At 41.7% G+C, this 18,781-nt stretch overlaps 1 protein-coding gene across 2 annotated transcripts in view; it reads right to left on the bottom strand.

Moving 5' to 3' along the window:
* The window catches only part of LOC124873932 (carboxyl-terminal PDZ ligand of neuronal nitric oxide synthase protein-like), a 227,368-nt gene that overhangs the window by 78,668 nt on the left and 129,919 nt on the right, over window positions 1–18,781 (bottom strand). For both annotated transcript variants that reach the window (XM_047374992.1, XM_047374993.1), the window contains exon 6: window positions 1,052–1,187. In XM_047374992.1, coding sequence (XP_047230948.1) covers window positions 1,052–1,187 — 136 coding nt within the window. The remainder of the gene's footprint in view (window positions 1–1,051; window positions 1,188–18,781) is intronic.

Genomic DNA, 18,781 nt, shown 5'->3' with positions numbered 1-18,781 from the left:
CTCTAACAGTATCAGTACGACAAATAAAAAACACAGATAAATTATATTATCTTTACTTTTGATCTTCTTTGTGATTTCAGGGGCAAGTGAAGCCTAACACTCTCCAAAACTCTAACTGTATAGCATGGTGAGTAATGTCATCAGTTCCACCCCTGTGATGAAATTCTCTACAGCACAAACTGTGGTGGTACCTCCTGCCTGTTTTGATTTTTCTTTCTTTTTTCAGTTTATACTTGGATGATTATACATCAAATTTATCACGCTCAAAGGCGAAGTCCAATACAGTGAGAAAATAAACCTCCCCAAAAATGTCCTTTCTGGATTTTCAGGCAGCATATCTCGCACTGTCACACCTTTGATGAAGAGGAGAAGACATGATAGAAACAGAGCCACTTTAAACTGAAGCAGACCGCTCAGGGTCAGAGGCTCTTATCAGAAGTGATGAATGGTATGGATAAGCAGACTAGCTGGTGCCACAGCTTCTAACCGGGTCACAACTGAGCCGGTGACCTGAGCCACCTTGTTATATCCTGAAGGTTAAGGTGTAAAAATTGCATTTACCGTTATTTTTCAAGAATGCTGTTAATACTGAATTAGCTGTGACGTACCCATGTTAGTTTGTTGCATAAAAATATTACTTTCACATTTTTCAACAGATATTTACCAGGATTTGAAAAATAATAACACATGAGTCGTTGTGTGACAAACCTGAGAAACATGAGCTGTTTCTCATTCTTACCATGACTTTATTTCCAGGGGTTTCTGCAATTATATGTATGCCTTTCAACAGCTTTGATTAAGATTCAGCACTCAAGCAACACTGACCCTAAACTCTGTTGCTCTTTTGTAGAATGTGCCTACTTTATTCTTATGAAAAACTGGTGAACAACTAGTAAGACTGTTTCTCTATGCCTTGAACCAGGTCATAAAAAAGTCAAAGCAGCATTTTTAAACATTTATGGACAAAACATTAAAACACAAGAAGTATTTTGGCTGTGCAAGTGATCCATATTGATCTGTGAATGTGTGTGTATGTGTTGTGTGTTTGTACCAGAAGAATCGCTGCCACTCTTTTCGCCGTTGCAGTCCGCCTTTCCATCTGCATTTTGCTGTGTATGTAACAGACTGAGTTTATGGCAAACCTCGAACGCCTGGCCGACAGTCCGAACGATACGCATGGCTTGACTCTGGGTGGGTCAGGAGGCAGAAGAAACACCAAAATAAACTTATATTTTTCACAATGAGAAAAAACAAACATGCTTCTTTTACAAAATGTGCTTCAATGATTGCAGGAAGTCAAACTGAGCAATGAACACAGATAAAAGATGGTGAATTAAGACCAAACCACAGTTAGTAGCGCGTACAGGGCAAATTCGGGTGCTTAATGTTGAGGGAGGTTACTCAAGGGCACTCCAGCTGCAGGTACCAATGAAGAAGAGCATATCCAATCATTTGCTGTCCCCAAAATTTGAATGCATTGGGTTCCATACTACATTTGTAGAAATACTTTAACTGACTACAATATTCTTTTAGTTAATGACGTACATGACAACACATCTATAAATGCCGCCACAGAAACGTATATGTTCCTGAGTGCAATGTCTTTATAAATGTTTAAACATTGAAACAGCGCAAAGAATGTACTTTGATGGCACACTCTAACCAGCAAAAAGGATGGGAATAGGAAGCCTAACACTGAGGTTTCCTATCCATCTGGTCCAATTTTTGGTTCCGTAATGCACAGTCGTTTCAAAATGTCTGAGTCTGCAACTCTCTAAGGTTAAGGGTCTTATTGTTCCAGGAGGTAAGATATATTTTGAATTAGATTTGAGAGACAAAGCTGGGTTTTCTACAGTCCTCTGAAGGTATAAGATCTACTACCTCTTTCCTTGCACAAATGTAATAAGAACATTTTGTTACAACAGCAAAAAAGTCATGGTAGATTTATCCATGATTATCCAATCAGAGCACTAAAAATACCTTGAACAAGGTAGCAGAAAGTAACAAGCTAGTTTGTGACCTATTCCAGGATGTTGTGATCAAATTTTTTCTTGTATTATCTCAAGTCTACCTTTGACTAAGTTTACCAGATCGTCTGGTGGAGAACGAAGCTAAAATGCTAAAACGTGTGCCACGAAAGGACATTGCACTTCTGCAATTGACTCATTAAAGGTTCAACCTGTCAGGTCAGGATCCAAAAAGACATCTCAGAAGAAGTGACAGTAAAGACAGGCCTGCATCAAAGAGATGCTGTCTTATAACTATTATACAATGGTGTAATCAATGTCATTTTGTTTAAAGTGTTCAAAGGTTCAAGGGGTGTAAAATGTGTCACAAGCAGATTTTAGACAAATTCCATGTTTGCTGACTATAAGGCATATTGTCAGAAAGAATACATCCAGAAGTTAAAATATCTTAGCTCAATTGTGACAGACTAAAACATAGCTTTAACACTGGTGATTTGCTACTGAAGTCGGTACCCAGTTTCTGCCTCTTGCCTCTGCTGGAAAAAGCCCAAAAACACAACGATCTTTCTTTTCTTTATACTAATATTGGCTTTGGTTTTCTGAAGATCTAACTCCTGAACAATTCTCAGGCAAGACTTAAACTCCTGTTTTTTTTTTATATGGTGTTGCTATTAGATTCTTCCGGTCTCTGCATGACCGAATCAATAACAACCCCATCCATAAAAAATGCAAGCAGCAAACAACCATTAAAATACAAATCCAGAAATGCAGGCTGTGGTGGTTCAGTATAGTCTCCAAAAAGAACCATCGGTGTCCAGCATCACAGGGACAAAGCAAATTAAGGATGACCTGAAGTCTTGATGTCTTGACCTCAAACAGGTGAAAGCCAGTGACTTAAAATACAGTTTAGTAAGCATCCAGTGAAACAGAATAATGGTTGCAAGGATGACCTACCAAATTAGTCAGTCTCTAAGGACCAAAGAAGAAGCTAATATAAACTTGCCAGGCTCAAATCCTTCTTTAGAAGGAGGATAACAATAGAAAATACATAAAATTTGAAACAAAATAATAGCAAAAATAATTACTTTTGCAATGACACCTGTAGAAAAAACTGGATGTGGAGCTTTTCACTGCCTCCAAGTCAGTATTAGGGAACAACATTTCACAGGCAGAGGCTCAATTTATTATTAAAGTATAATTTCATCTACAGACAGAAAAAACATTTCAATACTCATGTTGCAGAGATTTTTGATTTCAGAAGTCTAGACTTAGTAAGCAGAGTGAGTCTCATTTCCATCAGTGTCAGACACTTGAATCCCCTTGATTCACCTTGTGTGCAGGAATCCGTTGTGGATTGTGTATCACTGGGGTAGATTGTATCACTTCATGATATTCCACACAGAGAGGTTGTTTGTGTTTACTTTCTAATCTCTGAAATGTCACAATGGGTTTTGAAGGATTTGTTTTTTTAACCACAGATGCACTGACTTAGCTGTGTTTGCTTATCTCAAACTTTAGCTGGTGCCCTGCTTTAAAAAGAAAGTCTATGTAAAAAAATATTTTAAAAAAACATAGCTGTGATGATATCCATTTGCTATCAGGTCTTTCTCTTTTCTGGTTTGTTGTTGCACAGAGGTAAAAAAGGAAAGGATAAATAGAAAATAAATCAAAAATAACTTAAGTTTGCCATTAACACAGACGTTGAAACATTGTCCCATGTGCTGTAAAAGCATCAGATGGCTGTGCAACCCCAGGCTCTGTCTCAGTTGTGGAAATTTAAACTGCTTTTGCAAACATCAAGATTTTAGAATACAGCTTCAGGCCGTCGATACATTCAGCTTAAGGTCATAACACCTCATCTCAATGCCTTGTCTTGCAACATATAGGGTGGTTTAGGTGCAATTGTAGAATTCCCATTTGTCCAGCTGGTGTTTAGACAATATTACAATCAGGTCTGAAAATATATTTTTTTACCAAAATAAATTACAGATTTTTTTTAGGAACTAAGAAAAATGTATAATATATTCTAGCTGTAAGGCAGTAAAACTATTTACTTTAAAGGAACATCATCATCAGATGAGGACTGTTATTTAGATACAAAATAACATTGGAGACGATTGCTTGGTACCTACTTAACCTTTCTAAATTTGTTTTTTTCTTTGCTTGTGAGTGAACAATATAATATTATAGTGAAATGCTCAAATATCATATGCAGTTAAGTTTATTGGTATCTTGTTATGGTATGAAATGTTGCCAAGATGGTTTCAAATGGAGGCAATGTGCAAAAGGGTTCACGAAACACTACTTGTTTTTATACCAGGAAAAAGTTGAATATGAAATGACTAAAACTGCAAAAGTACAAAAAGATTAAAGGGAAAAATTACAAGCACCCATTCCTGAAGGAGGACAGTAAAAATGCCACTGGATAAATCAAACTGCTTTAAAGAAATTTACAAGGATCTAATGCTGGGGTCTGGCAGATTTTTTGGTCTACGATGTAACACAACTGACAAGAAACCCTTATGTGGCTTTCAGAGCTGAAGTGGCATGTGCTGCGCTATCTGCAAGAGGCAAAGGTGAATGCTATGTTGGGGTTTGAAGATCAAAACCGCCACTGGTGGCGCCACATTCCAAAATACATTCATCCACAGGGAAAGAGACAGTTTTTCTGCAAAGATGCAATGCTATGAAAATTGATTTTTCTCATGTTAATGTTAATAGAAATGACCATGCAATAGTGAGACAAAAAAGAATGATCCAGGGGCAGTGTAAACTTGTTTCCACACAGACCAGCATTCCCTGTCTGGTCAGGAACAGTTTGATAGATATCCTGTCTCAAAGCTAAGCGAGTATGTGTCACAGCACACTAAATTTCAACAAATTTGAACTTTGAACACAACACAGCTCACAGCTGCACAAGTCTCCAAGTTGCTCAGCGCAGTGTAATTTATGTCCGATATATAAATTGCAGTGTCGCTGGTGCTGCTTTCATTTAGTCTGAGTCCACCACATGAAAAATAACAGATGTGAATTAGTTGTCATGCTGAGAAGGAAGCAAAGAGCAAGTTAGGTTAATATTATAAAACATTAGACCGCAATTGTTTTTCTATTCAGAGGGGCCAATGATGAGCAAACACCCACTGAAAGACAAACATAAAATAAGGGCCTTGATTTCTGTGTTAGGTTATAATTTTTTGTGATTTACATTAAGTATGGTAAAAATGTGTGGGAGGTGTCAGGGGTTTCCACTTCCTTGGTGCTGGGTGGTTCTGCAGCCGGAGGCTTGTACGGGTGCCACTCTGCCGGGAAGTATGGTTCTGTGTTTGACCTGCACTGTGGGATGTGGCAGCGGGTTGGGTAGGAGGGTTCAGAGGCCTGTATCTCTCCCTGTGCCTCTGTGTCCTGGGAGCTGCTGCTCCTGTACTTTACTGCCAACTTGCCACTGTGTTGGTTATTACCCTTCTCACCCTTCAAACAACTTCGCACATCAAGGTGACAAAGTTAGCACGCAAACGCCTACCCTACACACAAAAGTACTCTGCATATACGCATGCATGCCCATACACAGACACACACACACAGACACATCTCTGTTTTACTATCTTTATGAGGACTTTTCGGTTACTTTCATTGACTTCCATTCATTTTCCTTGATTTTTAGTGCCTAACCCTGACCCTAACTCTAACCCTAACCCTAACCAGTTAATACCTAACCCTAACCCTAACAATAACTCAATTCATACCCTAGTCCTAAACCTAACCCCTGTCCCAAGAACGGAATTTGAAAAAGTGAGGACCAGGAAAATGTCCTCACTTTGCGATAAAAATACGAAAAATGGTTTTCACTCAGCAACAAGTACAAGAACACACACACACACACACACACACACACACACACACACACACACTTGTGCACCAATGTAAATAATCCAAATAATCCAAAAGATTTAAGGTCATACAAAGACAGCTTCCTTTCTTTAATGCGACCTGTCTACTTTGATGCCAGGTACAACCCTAATTTCATAGAGTCAATCACAAAATTGAGAATTCATTTCTAGATATCTTTTCTGTTCAGCAAAGCAGCCCAAGCACTGGTAGGCAACCAACTTCTTCATATGGTAAAACCTAAAATGCCAAGACAGGACAAGTGGAAGAAAAAAAACAAAAAATAAAATGAGATGAATAATTTATCTGCTTTGATTTACAAAATAAAAAAATAGCATTTTATATATTACTTATACCTTTCTTAATAAACAATAAAAACATCGTTATTGTCAGATTTGATCAAACCCTTAAAGAATTGCTGATCAGTAAGTCAGGATTCTGGTCATGCCACCCCAAAAGAATTAATATTTCTTCCAGTCAAAAGAAAAATATTGACAAAATTAAAAGGTTACTTTAAAACTTTAATTAAAAATTACTAGGGGTGTAGGTTGCAATATATGTTGCAATAGACACTGCAAAATCATTTGTTTCTCTCTTTAGGTCTTATTGGCAGGCAAACCTTTTGAAACTTAAAGCAAATTGGGTCACACTGTCAAATTTCATTCCTAGCTGTGATATAAATGACACATTTGTGACTAAAACCCCAGAACAGAGGCCACACAGGCACAGAAGTAGGAAAATGAGTTGATACAATGAAAGGATGAAAGGAAGTTTCAGAAAACATTGCTTTTGTTATGCTTAAAAAGACAACAGAAAGTGCAGTTGAGGCTGGAGACAGCAAAACTTTAGCAGCAGGTATGACACATAAAATACCAGAAGGCAGCAGTGTTTAATCTTTGGCTATGTGGGCACCACAGTGATATGGACTACACATATATATTTCACCATATATATTTCACCAACATAGTCTAGATCTGGTTTAAAAATGTATTTCCAGGACCAAGATTTTAAAACTATTACTCAAAAATTTGAAACCACTAGAGGGCTTAAGAACAACAGAAATGTGAGCACTCATTTAAACCACTTCAGCTGTGCCAGGAGCATTGAGTAAGCTGCAGTTGGTTTATGAGCTCCTTGGGGCAAACGGGAATGATGTATTAAAACGGTGAAGCTTAATTGTGATGTGAAGTATGACCACTCTTCTCTCTGTCTCTGGAAGAAATAAGAGTTTTGACCTTTGCATTTGTCCCTAAATTTCTTTGTGCTACGTTGATTAGGGAGACAGAAAAAGAGGTTGCAGTCAATGATAAAAGTTCTATATCCGACCACAGGTTAAATGTGCTTTAATGGTTCACTTAATCATGGGGGAACAGACCAACAATACAGAACATGTGTTACTAAATGTAGCTATGATTTACTGCAACACAACTTTATAATAACATCTACAAACTGCTTAGGTTGCTCTGCCAAAGGTATCGATTCAAATCCTGAGATGACTGTGTTGACTTTTCTAAATCTTGCTGGTCAATTAAAGTACTTCATGGTGTAATTTATTTTCACAAGCTCCGATGAGTTCTCTCAAGCCATAGGATTGTGCCTCATCAGAGGTGTGTTGCATTATTTATGCTGAATTACTCACCAAAGTTAGTCATGGCATAAACAAAGAGGATGGCACTACAACATCCTTAAATGGAGGGCAACCAGACTTTTGCACAGTTATTTTCCAAATATTTTTTGCCACCTATCCAGGAGTCTTTTATTGGGTTAAATTTAAACACATGGAGGCACATGTGCTGAAAAAACGACAACCCTGTGTCGTAAGAGTCTATTTGCATCTAACATGGAATGCTCCTAGGAGAATGGGCTTCCATGTACTTAAAAACAGCAGCTCCAGAACTTGAGGCCGCTCAGCTGTGAGCCTCCAGATTTCACAAAGATTACTGGATAGGTGTTAAAATGTATTAAAAAAAACTGAGCCAAAGTCTGGTTGCCTTCCATTTAAGCCTGTTGTAGATGCCTTGACTCGAATGACTGAGAACTTGCACAGGCAAAGAGGAGGGGGACAAAAGGGAATATAATGCAGTCCACGACAAAAGCAAGGCAAACAAAGAGAGAGGGGCAGGGGAATCACCTCTTATTAAAACCTTTGGCATGTTTCCACACCAATGATGAATTGATTCATTATTCTTCTGTGTTCGTTGTGGAATTAATGACAGCTTTTTAAACTAATGTTAATTAGAATTTAAACAGTTAATTGTTAAACCCCATTAATTAAATTGTTTAGAGTTGCTTTGATTATTAAGGATTAAAGATCTAATGTGAAATCAAAACTAAGATGGTAAGATGGTCAAGACTCAGAGGATAAAGTAATAATTTATTTCCTTTTAGAAAAGTCGAGGATGAACATTAAAGCACAAATCAACTTGAGTAGACGATAAACCTTAAGGTGGTTGTTGTAAATGGGGATACACTGGCATATAAACATTTGCAGTATATTGACGTATTTGCAGGTTTGCATCCCAGGCTGTCACGTCATTAATGCATTACACCACAACTCTGATATTGTGCTGTGAAGAAAATGGGAGTTCTGTAAAGCAAACACACATTATGTATTCACCATCTCTACACAGACTTGCTTATCTGGAATCCAAGCCAGCCCCTGCAGAAAAGAGACAGCAATTATGAAAGGTAAAAACAAATTAGACTGAGTGAGACACAGAGAGAAACAGAGAAGGACCATTTAACTGAGAAATTGTTAATCAATAAAAGGTGCTGAGAGGCCACTGAATTCTATTATTTTAACTAGGCTGCATCAGAACAAGCCACTCTGGAAATAACATGCTCACTTTTTGTTTTTTAACACCGCTCCATGTTTTTCGTCATACTTGATAAAATATGATAACTGAGGGACTTAACCTTTGTCTTACAAAGAGCTCATCATTACAATCAAAAACCTTTATTTGCTTTAGTTAGTGAAAGGTCAGTCGGACAGACATTGTGTTTGCCACTATAATTAAACTAAACTTGTATTATTCCAGTTACAATACATTAATTGAACACCACCCATCCCTCAAACTGTTAACTTTCACTTCCAATCGGGGAAGCATCTCTCACACCAGCTCCATAGTGTAGAGCCCTGAACTTTGCTAATACTTTTTAGGTGTTTTAGTTCTGAAATGTCTTATCCTATTTTCTTTTAGTTTGTTGCCAGCCCTCTCAGTGATGCCCTGGATCTGGCTCTCCTGCAAAACTACGTAGAAAACACCTGTAGAGTTACCTTTCCTCCATGATATTTCACTGTCATGTATTTTCAAGAGCAGCCATGAGAGTTTGTCTGAATACAAAGAGGGTATGTAGAAAGGGGGACTGAATTTGAATGGAGAAGAATCTGCAGCAAAGGCATGTGTGCCTGATTCTTCAGGAAGAGGATCACCGTTAGACTAGATATGCACCATAAACTGATTGGCTAATCCAGTAGATTCATACAGTGGGGATAGCATCTGACAAACTTATTCACACTCCATTAACTTTTTTCACATTTTGCCACATTACAACCACAAACTTTAATGTATGTCATACACCAGTATTCACCATCCTCAGTCTCATGGGTAAACAACCCTTTGGTCTCTCCACCCCCGTCTGGCAGATCTCCCCATCTATCCAGTAAGACAGAATTATTATTTAAGAATTCAAATCCTGAGTTACTCCTTGCTTACCGTTCTGTTTATCTTGGCCAAGGGCTCCGCCAGACATTCCCAGCAGACCCTCACTATGCGCTTGGGCCTGCCAAGTCTGTTTGGCTTTCGCCTCTTCCAGGGGATCCAACTTACCACCAGGTGGTGATCAGTGCACAGCTCAGCCCCTCTCTTCACCCGAGTGTCCAAAACAAGCGGCCGAAGGTCTGATGATACGACAACAAAGTCGATCATCGACCTCCTGCCTAGGGTGTCCTGGAGCCAAGTGCACTGATGGACACCCGGATGTTTGAACATGGTGTTCATTATGGACAATACGTGACTAGCACAGAAGTCCTATAACAAAACACCACTCGGATTCAGATCGGGGAGGCCATTCCTCCTGATCATGCCTCTCCAGGTGTCCCTGTCGTTTCCCACGTGGGCGTTGAAGTCCCCCAGCAGAATAATGGAGTCCCCGGGAGGGGCACTATCCAGCACCCCTGACAGGGATGCCAAGAAGGCCAGGTACTCCTCACTACCGCTCGGCTCGTAGGCCGAAACGACAGTCAGAGACCTGTCCCCAACCCAAAGGCGCAGGGATGTGACCCTCTCATCCACTTGGGTAAACCCCAACCCGAGACTGCTGAGCTGGGGGGCAACAAGCAAACCCAACCCAGCCCGCCGCCTCTCCCCGTGGGCCACTCCAGAGTAGAAGAGAGTCCAGCCCCTCTCGAGGAGACGGGTTCCAGAGCACACGCTGTGCGTGGAGGCGAACCCGACTATTTCTAGTCGATATCTTTCGACCTCCCGCACAAGCTCAAGCTCCTTCCCCCCCAGCGAGGTGACATTCCACGTCCCTAGAGCCAGCCTAAGCATCCGGGGATCAGGCCGCCGAGGTCTCCACCTTCGTCCGCCGCCCAATCCTCTTTGCACTGGTCCCTCATGGTTCCCCCTGCAGATGGTGGGCCCACTGGGGGATGGCCTCGCGTCTCTCGTTCGGGTTTGGCCCGGCCGGGTCCCGCAAGGAGCAACCCGGCCACCAGGCGCTCTCCGACCAGTCCCGACCCCAGGCCTGGCTCCAGGGTGAGACCCGGCTCCGCCGTACTGGGTGACGTCACGTGCCTCGATTTAGTAGTCCTCATGAAGGTGTCTTGAACCACTCTTTGTCTGACCGTCACGTAGAGCCTGTTTGCCATGGGAAGAAATTACCCAAAACTGGATTATAGGAAGAAGAGATACCAAACTAGACTTGTTGCTGAACAATTAATAACTTTATATTCAGTTCCACAATCTTTGACAGTTTAATGCTTCGTACTGTTTATCACCTCAGCCTCTTGCACAAAGAAGTAAGATGGGTCTAATACAACTCCACCATTTCCATGTCTTTTGTGAAAGGACTAGGACTAACTTGGTGAGGGGGGTTAAAGTCAACCCGATGCTGTAAGGGCATTGACGCACTAAGTGAGGTAGTCCCATTTTAGGTGATTCGTGAAGAGGTAAACTGGCATTGCAGCCCCAGTTTGTAAGGTAGTAATTACAAATTTTCTTTGTGGTTAGCTGGCTAGTAATCTTACATGAAAGACACAGAGAAACGAGCACAGTGCGGTGCATATTTGATGCAAATTATTTCTTGCCACCAACACACACTGGAAGAGTTGCATTGAAGAGCACCAAGAAAGATATATAACTTATAGCGTTTCTTTCAATGTTCACTCAATCTATTTCAATCATCTTTATGGGAAACAACGAAAACCTTATTTCTGAGCAAACCCAACCCTAAAACCAAGTTTTAGGGTTGGATAAAACACTGTTCAAAAATAGGTTGTAATTAGGCCTGAGCAGGAAGGCCTGCAAAGGCCTATTTAGGCCCGAGCAGGAAGGCCTGCAAAGGCCTATTGTAATTGTTGCTCCGTTTATTTAATTCTGCCGACAAATGAATCGCCTTTTTCGCGGCTTTAACATATTCAAAAACTCACCAAATTTGGCGGAGCCATCAGTCGTGTGTGAAATTTCTGTATTTTAAGGGTTTCGCAAAAGTCGCAATAAAAATGGCTCAACAGCGCCCCCTAAAGTGAGATAGGCCAACTGGTAAGTCCTAGAGAGTTGAAATTTGGTACACCGCTAGATCTCCCCAAATTATAAAAAAAAAAGTCTATTGGGGGTATGCCCTAAAACCTACAGGAAGTCGGCCATATGGGGTCAAAGGGTCCTTTTTGGACGTTTTTCACTTTTCATATATGTCGAACTTTAACAAACTCCTCCGAGGGATTTTGAGCTACCGGCTTCATATTTGGTCAGAATGTAGTTAAGGCATTGGGGATTAAAAGTTATCAAATTGTGAGTTTTTGAGAATGTTGAAGGGGTGGGACCAGGCCTCAAAGTTAGCCTTCTCGGCGTAAATTTCGAACAGCAATAACTTTGACATAAATTGGGTGAAATACACCAAACCTGGTATTATTGATCCCTCTCAGGTCACCAACAGTCCTCTCTGGTCAAATGATGACATCATCAAAGCCATGCCCCCTTAGAACAGGAAGTCACTTTTTTCCCTTGGAAAGGTGCCTCTCTGACCCTCTTGACCCAATCAACTTGAAAGTGTGTCAGAAGACAGATAACTTGTGGGTCTAACTTCGTTTGAAGCACGGTGACTTTTCATAACAGGGTGTGGCCGTGGTGGCGCGGTGAATTCGGATGTCACGCCATGGCCATACGTTTGGCTTTAATTTCCATATACATCATCTGATCTGCACCAAATTCAATGTGATTGATCCTAGTCCAGTCCCCAACAGAGATCTGATGACATATTTGGTGGGTGTGGCCTAATTCGTCCACAGCGCCCCCTAGAAAAAAAAAATAAAACATCAGCCCCAAGCCATGCTTTGACCGAGGATTGTGAAATTTGGTACACATAGGTATCTTGTCAAGACCTACAAAAAAGTCTCTTGGAGCATTGGTCCAAACCCTACAGGAAGTTGGGCATTTTGGATTGAAGTTGCCATTTTGACCCCGGATTTGCCCTTTCTAACCCGTATATCTGAGCGAACTCCTCCTACAGCTTTTGACTTAGAGACTTGAAAATCACTCAGTATACTCTGAAGACATTGGGGGTCAAATGTTATCAGAAGCTTTTGATACATGAAAGCATGTGGGCGTGGCCACGCCTCAAAATATGACTTCTCGCCATAAAAGACGAAACTGTTATAGTTCTTACAAGGAAAATCACAGACACATGAAACTTTCTGGGATTGATCCATATGACACCCTGATCAATATTCAATGGTCAAATGCTGACATCTTCGAAGCCCCGCAAACCTGAGAACAGGAAGTGTCATGTTTTCCTTTAGAGAGTCAAGTTTTGATGTTCTTCACCTAATCAATGTGAAACTGTTCCAAGTAACAGATAACATGATAGTCTAAGACAGTCTCCAGTACTGACTGGTTTAGCTTCAGGGTGTGGCTGTGGCGGCGTGGGGAATTCTGATGTCACGCCACGGCCATACGTTCGTTCGTTCGTTCGTCGTCTTCCGCTTATCCAGGACCGGGTCGCGGGGGCAGCAGACTCAGCAGAGACGCCCAGACGTCCCTCTCTCCAGACACCTCCTCCAGTTCCTCCAGGGGGAGCCCAAGGCGTTCCCAGGCCAGCCGAGAGACATAGTCCCTCCAGCGTGTCCTGGGCCGTCCCCTGGGCCTCCTCCCGGTGGGACGTGCCTGGAACACCTCCCGAGGAAGGCGTCCAGGAGGCATCCGGTATAGATGCCCGAGCCACCTCAACTGGCTCCTCTCGATGTGGAGGAGCAGCGGCTCTACTCCGAGCCCCTCCCGGATGGCCGAGCTCCTCACCCTCTCTCTAAGGGAGTGCCCGGCCACCCTACGGAGGAAGCTCATTTCAGCCGCTTGTATCCGTGATCTCGTTCTTTCGGTCATGACCCAAAGTTCATGGCCATAGGTGAGGGTAGGAACGTAGACCGACCAGTAAATTGAGAGCTTTGCTTTTCGGCTCAGCTCTCTCTTCACCACAATGGACCGGCACAGCGCCCCCATTACTGTGGCAGCTGCACCGATCCGTCTGTCGATCTCCCGCTCCATTCTTCCCTCACTCGTGAACAAGACCCCGAGATACTTAAACTCCTCCACTTGAGGCAGGAACTCCCCTCCAACCTGAAGAGGACAAGCCACCCTTTTCCGGTCGAGTACCATGGCCTCGGACTTGGAGGAGCTGATCCTCATCCCAGCTGCTTCACACTCGGCTGCGAACCACCACAGCGCATGCTGTAGGTCTTGGCTAGAGGGGGCCAGCAGGACCACGTCATCCGCAAAAAGAAGAGACGAAATCCACTGGTCCCCAAACCAGACCCCCTCCGGCCCTTGGCTGCGTCTAGAAATCCTGTCCATAAAAGTTATGAACAGGACCGGCGACAAAGGGCAGCCCTGCCGGAGTCCAACATGCACTGGGAACAGGTCCGACTTAGTGCCGGCAATGCGGACCAAACTCCTGCTCCGCTCGTACAGGGACCGGATGGCCCCTAATAAAGGGCCCCCGATTCCATACTCCTGGAGCACCCCCCACAGGGCATCACGAGGGACACAGTCGAATGCCTTCTCCAGGTCCACAAAACACATGTGAACCGGTTGGGCAAACTCCCATGAACCCTCGAGCACCCTGTAGAGGGTATAGAGCTGGTCCAGTGTTCCACGGCTAGGACGAAAACCACACTGTTCCTCCTGAAGCCGAGGTTCGACTATCGGTCGGACTCTCCTCTCCAATACCCTGGCGTAGGCCTTACCAGGGAGGCTGAGGAGTGTGATCCCCCTGTAGTTGGAACACACCCTCCGGTCCCCCTTCTTATAAAGGGGGACCACCACCCCAGTCTGCCAGTCCAGAGGCACTGTCCCCGACCGCCACGCAATGTTGAAGAGGCGTGTCAACCATGACAGCCCTACAACATCCAGAGACTTGAGGTACTCAGGGCGGATCTCATCCACCCCCGAAGCCTTGCCACCGCGGAGCTTTTTAACCACCTCGGTGACTTCAGCCTGGGTGATGAAAGAGTCCAACCCCGAGTCCCCAGCCTCTGTTTCCACCACGGAATGCGTGATGGCAGGATTGAGGAGATCCTCGAAGTACTCCTTCCACCGCCCGATAATGTCCTCAGTCGAGGTCAGCAGTCTCCCGCCCCCACTATAACGGCCATACGTTTGGCTGTGAATTACACATGCATGGTCCGATTTATTCCAAACTGAATATGGTTGATCTTTGACAACCCCCAAACAGCTTTATTGGATTACATTGGAATTTGGATCAACAGCGCCCCATAGGACACTTCAAGGGCTATATCTCCCTCATACATCATCGGATCCACTTGAAATGTAGTATACATGATCATGAGTTAATGATGGACATGTTGACACAGTCAATAGATTACATCACTTTAGCCCCGCCCACTAATAAACAAATGACTGTAGCTTCCATATGGAAGGTTCGATATATTCCAAACTGAATGTGGTTGATCTTTTTCAGCCCCCAAACAGCTCTATTGGATTACATTGAAATTTGGATCAGTAGCGCCTCCTAGGAAATTTCAAAGGCTATATCTCCCTCATACATCATCAAATCCACTTGAAATGTAGTATACATCATCATGGATCAATGCTGAACATGTTGCCACAGTCAGTTCATGACATCATTTCAGCTTTGCCCACTGATAAAAAACTGAGTGCAGCTTCCATCTGGAAGGTCGGATTTACTCCAAATTTTGAATGCTTCTCGCCAGACCAAAACTCCCCCTTGGTGGCGACATTTGGAATTGAAAGGCAGCCAAATTGGTGGCGTGCAGTCGGCAATGCCAGGCGCCCGCGGTCGCTGCACAGGCCGAGTTGCGCTCAGGTGTGAGGGCCTTCAATGCTGCTTGCAGCTTTAATTATTTGTTGTTTTTCTTTTAAGTATTTTAAGAATAATATTGCCTTGTCTGGACAATGCAGCAAGGCAACTTGGTAAATTACTGCTACCTTATGGTACAGATTTTAGCACCAGGTTCCTTCCCCTCTGGTAAACAAAGGAAAGCTGCCTTTCAAAATAATAGTTCAATAAACTGTTTGAATTTGTACATTTTAATGACTGTTGTCATATTAAAAAACAAGTGTCTATGTCAACCAAGGTTGCTAAATGTTTTAGAGAATATTAGTGAATTTCATTCTTCCAGGGAAGATAAAAACTGGTTAGCTAGAAAAGTATCTGAAACAGAGAAAGGAGTCTTCTGTAGGAATGCAAAAGTAGTGGAAAGTTATTTTGGAAACCTAAGTCTAGAATTGCCCTGATCTTTTCTTTTTTGAAGAGTGAAGTTCAGAACTGCCTTAAATGCCAGAATGTCAATAGGGATCGCTGATTGGACAACCTTCACCTCACAAAATATCAAGTATCAGCCTGAAAGGTTCACTTTTATTAACTGCTGATATAAAGTCCCAACACCCAAACTGAGAAACTCCATCCTGACCCCCTTGTTCTAACAGAACCCAAACTTTGACTCTGTTCTGAGCTTAAACTCCCTCTTCAGGAAAAAAAAAATGCACCACAGTGCACAATCACACACATGCAATGACCTTTTAGCAACAGGAGTATTGAGTATTCGAATGAACACTTGACTGCTCTATCGCCAGCACTTCACTCCTGAATGATAGAGGCCAGTCCATTCTTTAGATTCTATTAACTTGTTAATGATAGACGATAAAGGTGAACGAGAGAACATCGGGGAGAACCGGAGAAAGAATTTCAAATTAAAGCTATTATGATTTAAATCTGAGCTACCGTTCTATATCTGGTAGAAGGATATACATGTATTTGAATCTTAATTTAAATTTAATAAAAAATGATCTACCCAAAACACACCAGCGCAACATTAGACCAGAACAGTTTCAGTTAATTCTCCTCCTCCTAACCTCCACACTTATCGCTCCCCTGGTAAATATGAGCAAAAGCCTTAAAATAAGTTTTTATTGCAGTACCAGAATATAACTAAATACATCCGACATCTTCCTTTCTTTAGGTACATTCATTGAATGGGGCAATCATAAAGTTTTTTTTACCAAATTCACTGGTAGAACACTTGGCTTATTAACTTTCCACTCGCTTTGGTAATAGTTTTCACAACCTCCTTTTGCCATTGAGCTTGCACTTTCTCCCATAACATTCTACATGGTTGGGGCATGCAGAGACTTTGACAATTACCCTTTGCCCAATCCTTTTAAATAGATTTTTATGTTTAAGTCATGGGATTAAGTTGGCTAAAGCAAAAGGCTGATTTTGTGTCTGGTGAATGATTTCTGTGTTGATTTGGCCATTAGTTTTGAATAATGAAATGACCCAATATGGACTCATTTACAGTTCTCTGATAAAGGCCAGATCTTGGTACTTCGTGGAGTTCATGATGCCATGCACTCCAAAAGGTTTCCAAGGGCTTTTGGAAGAAAAACAAGATCAGATTATGACAGATCCTCGAACATACTTGTCAGGGAACATGAGGCGTTTTCCCACATATTCATCTTTTGTTTCATGCCATACCCACTTGTAGTGTTTCTAGATGAACAGATCAATTATAGTGTCTTCTGACTGAATCACATGGTTTCACTTACAGTTCCAGTAGTGGTTTGCTTACCTGATCAGTAAACATTTGTGATTGCTGGAAAAGGCTTTTTTTTGGCATGCCTCTCCAGTAACCATTTGGGATGTAGATCACATTAAATGGTTACTATAGAGGATTAGGGACACCAAGACGAAAGTTTTTGCAACAGTTCTTCAACAGTGAGCTTTGGGGATTCCACAAGACACACTTTTGTCCTCATAGGGCCTGGTTTTTCAGAGTTCCAGTTGTTTTAATCTTTTTTAAATATTATGGCTATAGAAGATGTCCATAAGTTTAGGTGAGAAGCTATATTATTGTTGCTGTATTCTGACTTATGGAGATGATCAAATATATGTCTTAGCTGAATGGGATATTCTTGTCTTTTTTGTTTTGAAGCATAGTTAAAAATGGTCCTTTGCAGCACATCATATTTACCAAAGAGAAACAGGAAGGTATCGATTGCTGAATCCAAAGACCAAAGCACTATAAAAGTAAGAATGGGCTTCAACAAGTTCCTAAATTAACTCTAAATAAAAGTAAAATTTAATGATGCCCTAAAAACATTTTTTTATGTGGAACAGTTTGTATGTTTAAAAAAACTCAGTCTTTTTGCCCAAACTTGTGCTGTTGACCTTTTGTGGTGCACTGATACAAAAGGGTTTTCAGAGGACAGAACGGTCACATTTATTTTCAGTCAGATAAATGCAACATAAAACTATCCAGACCCAAGAATAAACCCAGGACTCCCTGCCAATCCATCACAGGGTACAACTTGTATAATAAACAACGTTCAGACAAAAATGAATAAGTTAGGTCTAAACCTTTAAAGTTCAAACTTAAATTGTGTGTAATCGTTTGCACACCAATTCACCCCAACGGTTTTTCGGCCTATGACCTCAAGGTCCTGCCTGGGTACCATGGAGGCTTTTGGTATGTGACACTTTCCATTTAGTCTTCTGCTCAGAATGTGAGTTTGTGTGTGTGTGTGTGTGTGTGTGTGTGTGTGTGTGTGTGTGTGTGTGTGTGAGACAGTGTGTGTGTGTGTGTGTGTGTGTGTGCACAGCAGGAATGCTTATGAGTCAATGTCAGTCTGTATGGAAGACATAATAAGGCAGTCTGTGCTTCACCCTGGATTTAACTGACAAGTCCTCTGAATTGGCTGCAGACATGGAAAACTGGGAGAACATTGTCTAAGTTGGTCACATACCACTTTTGTTTGGGCTGTTCTTAGCTATTTTTTGCTGTTATTCAACTCGAAGGAGTCGAAAACATTCTCCTTAGACCTTAGCAATGACAGCTTCATACCGCAAACAGGAAATACAACTGCTTCATCTAAGTATGTATTTGTGTGGGTTGTCACAATTTGACAAAGAAAAAGGAATTGCTTTCAATTCTATTGCAGTTACAGACCATGAAAATACTGAAAATAACACTCCACCATCTAACGTTTTCTGTCATACAAGATTGAAAAAGAAGACTAAAAAAAAGAAAACTAAATTCTTTCACAAAACAGAGAAATTTAATTATTATGACATAAACAAGAAAGAAAATAAAAAAATTGTAATAGTTTTTTTTTTTTCAGAATTTGTGGCCTTTTTTTCTTATTTTCTGAAATTGAGTTGACAGGAAATGGGGA

The sequence above is a fragment of the Girardinichthys multiradiatus genome, chromosome 9 (genome assembly GCF_021462225.1).
Source record: "Girardinichthys multiradiatus isolate DD_20200921_A chromosome 9, DD_fGirMul_XY1, whole genome shotgun sequence".
Classification (NCBI taxonomy): Eukaryota; Metazoa; Chordata; class Actinopteri; order Cyprinodontiformes; family Goodeidae; genus Girardinichthys; species Girardinichthys multiradiatus.
This window is presented reverse-complemented; position numbering and strand designations above follow the sequence as displayed.